At 40.1% G+C, this 6,358-nt stretch overlaps 1 protein-coding gene across 1 annotated transcript; it reads right to left on the bottom strand.

The window, feature by feature from the left end:
• Positions 1 to 4,679: 4,679 nt before the first annotated feature.
• On the bottom strand, positions 4,680 to 6,119 carry CHRM2 (cholinergic receptor muscarinic 2). The gene has a single exon (XM_028106429.2). It carries the CDS (start codon positions 6,078 to 6,080, stop codon positions 4,680 to 4,682), a length of 1,401 nt encoding a protein of 466 aa, XP_027962230.1. The 5' UTR covers positions 6,081 to 6,119.
• Positions 6,120 to 6,358: the final 239 nt, after the last annotated feature.

The raw sequence follows: 6,358 nt of genomic DNA, 5'->3' as shown, positions 1-6,358 counted from the left end.
TGGGTAGTTGAGTGGGCAACAAGCAGAGGAAGAGAAGTGTTATGGAGGAAATGGAGGGCGTTCAGAAGCAAACCACCTATTTCATCATTTCTTGGAGAAACCTGCACTATACTACACTAGAAATTTCTGGCATTTAATGTATGGGATGCTGTATTGGACTCAAACTAAAAAGAATGGTTTATAAAATACAGTGCTGTACTTTTTTTGTTTTTACTTTGCTTCTCAGAATGAAAAACATTCTGAAGGTCATCCTTTTTTCCTTGTATGATTATTTTTTATTTGACAAAAATCAGTTAATTTGGAGGAGAGCAAAGCTGTATGTCAATGAATTGGTTGCAATCTCATCAGGCAATCAGACGTGAGAGCAACACAGCTGTTGGAACACTAACAGCCAGAAAGATTCTAGTCACAGGCCAGTCGGGAGCACAGGAGCAAAGAGCATTCTGGTCACGTGAGCTGACACCAGCAAAGATTTATTAATATATTCCTCCACGAGATACTTAAAATCAGTGCCATGGTTTCAAAGATTATAAAACGGTTTCATCGTAATATGGGTAGGATTTTGGCTGTTCTTAAACCTCTTCCTTCAAAAGCAAGTACTACTTTTAAAAAAATGGGCATATGAAATTTAGTCTTGTTACTCTCTGAAGCAACATATACCATATTGCATATTAAGATTTTGTGTATAACATATTTATTTGCATACAGAAATATGTATTTCTATGATACAGTTCATTACTTTATTTATAGAATATGTATATTAAGCATACAGCATATTCCAGAAAGATACATTAAATATGCACACAGTTCATGCTGCAGCGTGCACCCTTTTAAAAGAAGCATATTTAAGAGGCATGGTATCATATGTACATGCTGAAAATACACTTTGCACAATTCATCCAGCTTTGGGTGCTTCCCTAATCTATTTGTAACACCAGTGCTGTGGTTGTTGAAAGGTGTATCATCAAACTGGGGAAAGGCAACTACCAGTGAACTAAGTAAGAGAAAATAAAAGTAGATTGCATTTCTAAGTATATGTTGCCACCATTTTGAATTTCAGTCTTCCCCAGTGTCAGATCTCCAGGATCAAAAAAGCAGTGAATGGATAAGGAGCAGAAGTATGTGGGACCTCCAGTTTCCACATTCAAATGGGAAAACTTATCCCATGTGACTTCCTATATTGGTGACTTTGTCCTAACATTTGGGAGTTGATGTTAAATTAATGCAAACTGGTAAAAGAGGAATCATTTCTTTTCTTTTTTTTAAAGAAATGAACTGGCTTTTTGACATTCTTAATCTCCTCTTCTTATAAGACCACTCTGGAGTATTTACATTATTGCTATGAGGAGAGAAGAAATTCTTGACAGTTATTCACCTTTTCAGTGAAAATAAAGGAGATGAATCAGATTGTTTCTGAAAGATGCTCTCAATGTTTTTGAAAGGAAAAGTGGCAGCTCCGATAGAAACTGACCATATCAACTGCAATCATTTTAATGGCTAATTACCAGCAACTTCAATTGACTGGACTCTGTGGCAATCATAATGGGACATGAAGATGTTGGAGACAATGTGCTATGTGCATGGTCTGTTAATTCTGGATATGTCGATGTCCCCCGTGTTCCCAATCTGTGATTTACAAATACACCAGACTCACAGATGACAGTGTGTCTGATACACAATTGGTGAGCATTACCTTTTTGAAACAGGTGAGCAATTTGCATTGATATTCTAATAGTGATACAGGATTATTTTCCCATGTATACAAAGTAAGCTCCAGAATTCCTTAAAATAGACCATGGTCTCTCGACTTTGGCACTATTGACACTTTGAGCCAAGGAATTCTTAGTTGTGTGTGTGAGGGGGAGGCTATCTTGTGCACTGTGAGCGGTTTAGCAGGCTCCCTGGCCTCTATCTGTCAGATTCCAGTAGCTCTCCCCCAAGTTGTGACCACGAAAAATGTCTCCACACATTGTTAAATGTCCCCGGGGGAGCAAAATAGTTCCTGTATGAGAGCCACTGAAATAGACAAACCCAGCAACAGTTAATGCAAACCTTTGAATATAATCTGTGTCTTTCTAATCATCTACTACATTCAGTATTCTTCTCATTTCTCTGATTCCAGTTGACAAAGCTTCCATGATGTGTCAGTCTATATTCACGTCCTTGCTGTAATGCATGATGGTTTCTCTTTCAACAAGGTTGTGGTGGCTATGGCGAAGATCAAGAACAGAAGGAAGGAAGGGAGGATGTAATGGCAATGAAGAGCAACAGGCTGTTTGATTCATGGTGAGTTGAATTGTTAGAGTGGACCAGAAAACACCCAAATCCAGACTCCTTAATCCTTGAATCCAAAGAGTTCATCCCAACTAAAGTTGAATCTACATCATAATAGTACAACAAGTTAATAAGTGAAATATTCGGCCAGTCGATTGTTCCATTTATAGCAAACCGAACAGCCCATTGGCTTGATGTCCCTTCCATTCAACTGATTCACTGATTTGAAGAAATAAAATCAAAGTAAATGTGGATTTAAAATAGTAAACATTTACATTGAAGTAACTGTAGAGTAAAGGAATCTGTATAAACTGATGCTGTGTGTTTACACCTAGGAGATTCAGGGGAAATGACTATAGTTATTCAAACAGAAAGTTATTTTTATAAAGGGTAAGTTACATACAACTATTGTTGGCAATTTGCTTCTTACTAATTGTTCTTCTTTGTTGTTGTTTACCTTGTGCTTTTTATTTAACTTTCAAAATTGTTGAGAGGCCATCGATGAGGCAAGTCACACAAAACAGCTCTGAAGTGCTAAGGTTTAATACTGAAAAATTAATCATGCTACTTACATTGATATTACTGGTCAAGATATCATAAGCCCATAAATCTAAAATGCAAAATAGGAAATTTGAAGTGAGTTTTATAAGTTTGATTTCTATTGATTGGACCATCTTCAGAAAATCTGATTTTAAGACTATAGCACATATAGTAAGAAAAGTTGAGGGATTAAAAATAGCTAAATGTGAATCAATACAATGAGATATTTATCCGGGGTACCAAATAAAAAGTCTCTACATGGACAAGATTCTATAGAAAGCCACCATTTGGGTAATAGTTCCTGATCTGACTTTTGATGGCCTAGAATTAAAGAAATAATGAGAAGTGACACCGGCACCGCTACCTACATTTTTCTTCAGCTTTTGCTGATCTCACTTGGCCTCCGTTAGTTATCCACTACATGTCTGCCACAAAGATTACTATATTTCTATGGACAGAATTTTGAAGTTAAGAAATTTTAGGGAGAATTGACAATTTGAGGAAGATGGAACAGGTGGTTTCAGGAAATGTTTTTTAATGAACTTTTTCCTTCTCCACTGGGACACAGGATGGCTATAAACAACCTCACCGGACTATGAATTGAGTATCATTTGCTAGCAGGCATTGAAGAGAAGGTCTTATTCCCTTGGGACTGACGCAGAAGTCACTGGTGCCATGAGAGTACGTTAATCCTACTTAGGATTCCGAACGAGTAAAGCAGCTTCGTCCGGCTGACAGAGGCCAGAAGGTCATGTTTTTCAAGTTTGCATTTCATACACAGGTCAGGCAAATTCCCGTTGAAACAGAATTCTCTCAGCCTTCTATCTGCCTTTTGCAAAATTCATCTGGCCTCGGTAAACTTTCTCCAACTAAAAATGACTACTCCTTAATTTGACCAAACCTCAGTTTAAAAAATGACTTTGGTTTCTCAAGCATGTTTATGTATTAGGTAGGCTATTCCGTTCACATAAGAAGCTCGTTTAGGAGAAAACCAGGCTGGTGAAAACATTTCACCCAAAGGATCGTAAGCCAGCTAAATGTTTATAGGCTTTTATACCCCCCAAAGTATGCAAACGACACAGTGGGCAGGGGTGAAAGGCCCACTTTCAAGGCTGTGTCTGGTTGTATTTCCTGGAAATCCTGCAGATTTTTGCCCTTACACAATGTACAACAGGGAAGTACAAAAGCCGATGGTATAATGAGAAAAATAACGATCTGATCTAGTTAGGGTTTTTGTTTGTTTGCTTTCTTTTGATGGTGGGAAAAGGGAAAGGTAAAGGGGAAAGAGCATTTATTATGTTGCAATTCTCCAAATAAAACTGTAACAAAAGAATAATAGATGCTTAACACTCTGGAGCCCATTTCTACATCCTGTTTTGATTCTCTTTCTTCACTTCTCCATTGTGTGATGTCTATTTCCTTATGTTTAAGTCTCCGTGTTAGCTTGTAACCGTGGCATTTCATCCTTGTATGGACACACAGGAACAACAACAACAACAAAAAAAAAAAAAAAAAAAAGGGAAAAAAAGGAGCGAGGTTATTCTTCTTGTGCAGAGATAAAATTGTAGATTCAGAAGCCCTTCTTCAAGAGAGTACAAGAAAGCGTAGATTGTCCCTTCAATCCACTACTCCAACATGTCTTTTTCAGGGTCTCATTGCTCCTAAACTGACAGGGTTTATAAGGTGCAGGTTTCTCAAACCGGAGCATCGGCGTGACAAAAGTGTCACTGTTAGGCTCCTTAATTGCACATTCCATAATAAGACTATAAAGTGCAATGGCAGAGATTTTTTAAAACTGGGAGCTCTTTTATCCCTTTTCTTTTTCCCAAGCTCCCCTCACCACCTGCCTTCTCTACAAAGATGTTTTACCTCGTAGCGCCTATGTTCTTATAATGGCACATGAGAAGATGTTTAAAGGTCTTCTTGAAGGTGGCGTTACAAAGTGCATAGCACGCGGGGTTGATCGTGCTGTTGATGTAGCAGAGCCAATAACCAATTGTCCACACTGTGTTGGGGATGCAGGGTGCACAGAAGGTGTTAATGAGCACCATGACATTGTATGGGGCCCAAGTGATGATGAAAGCCAACAGAATAGCCAAGATTGTCCTGGTCACTTTCTTCTCCCGGGAGGGAGGAGGCTTCTTTTTGGCGGGCTGCTTCGTCATCTTCACAATCTTGCGAGCTACAATATTCTGCTTTTCATCTCCGTTCTGACCTGCAGAACCAACGAGCTCCACGGTGGTATTAGTTGGGGTACATGAGTCACCTTTTTGGGTCTTGGTGACAATTCTGATGCATGTTTGCTTAGAGTTCTCATCTTTGGAATGGCCCAGGGAAGTGGACACTGTGTTCTCATCCTGGGTGACTTCATCATCTCTCATGTTAGAGGCGACGGCACTGACTGAGGTGGAATCGTTGGAGCTCTCTTTCTCCTCTCCCTGGACACAGTTTTCGGTCACCGCATCCCTGGGGGCTTTGCCATTCTGGATTTTGTTGTGCTCCAGGCCATCGTCACTGCCGGCCATGTTGTTGTTGTTTGGCTTCACTATCCGGCCTTGTACCAGACTGGGAGAAACTGGGTCTTGGTTGGCCACAGGCTCCTTCTTGTCCTTCTTTATCCTGCTCTTGCTGGCTCGGGATATGTGCCAGTATAACACGGTCATGATGATCACAGGCAAATAGAAGGCTGCAATGGCAGTACCGAAGGTGACAGCAGCGTTGGAGAAAAACTGAATGTAGCATTCCCCATCCTCCACAGTTCTCACCCCTACGATGAACTGCCAGAAGAGAATGGCCGGGGCCCAGAGGATAAAGGAGAGGACCCAGGCAGCTGCAATCATCATACCTGCCATTTTCGTGGTCCGCTTGACTGGGTAGGTGAGCGGTTTTGTGACACAGAAGTACCTGTCAAAGCTGATAATGAGCAGATTCATCACTGATGCATTGCTGACCACATAGTCCAGGGCGAGCCAAAGGTCACATACCACAGGTCCCAAAGGCCAGTAGCCAATCACAGTGTAGAGGGTGTACAAGTTCATGGAGAAAACACCAATGATGAGGTCAGCACAGGCCAAGCTGAACAAAAAGTAATTGTTGACGGTCTGGAGGTGGCGGTTGACTTTAATGGAGACCATGACCAGAATGTTCCCAATGATGGTCACCAAACTGAGGGATCCAGCCACAAGGACAATAAACACCACTTCAAATGTCTTATAAGGACTGGTCAGAGCCAGGCCACTGTTAGAGGAGTTTGTTGAGTTATTCATTTTGTGTTCTCTAATCAGTAGCCAAGTAGCCAAATACACATTCAAACCTGCAGGGAAACAGAATAAAATTAACAAATATAATATAATCATTGCGTTAAGATATATCAGCTTTCTTCCTTTTGAACCACAGTTTTTTCTCCAAAATATTCATTCCTTCCCCTCTATGTTTATTGTGCCTATCTGCCCTGATTCCCCACATAAAAGACAAAGACATTAACTGGAGGGTTCAAAAAATCCTTTCAGGCTGGCAGTGTATTTGAAATCTGATAATATTTTGA

The sequence above is a fragment of the Eumetopias jubatus genome, unplaced genomic scaffold, assembly GCF_037043125.1.
Source record: "Eumetopias jubatus isolate StellerSeaLion01/CBP00866 unplaced genomic scaffold, mEumJub1_p1.0 scaffold_14, whole genome shotgun sequence".
NCBI lineage: Eukaryota > Metazoa > Chordata > Mammalia > Carnivora > Otariidae > Eumetopias > Eumetopias jubatus.
The sequence above is the reverse complement of the archived record's forward strand: the minus strand, read 5'-3'. Positions and strand labels throughout refer to the sequence as shown.

Excerpts from the sequence above, each read along its gene's own strand:
- CHRM2 (XM_028106429.2), bottom strand. The coding sequence starts at position 6,080 with ATGAATAACTCAACAAACTCCTCTAACAGTGGCCTGGCTCTGACCAGT.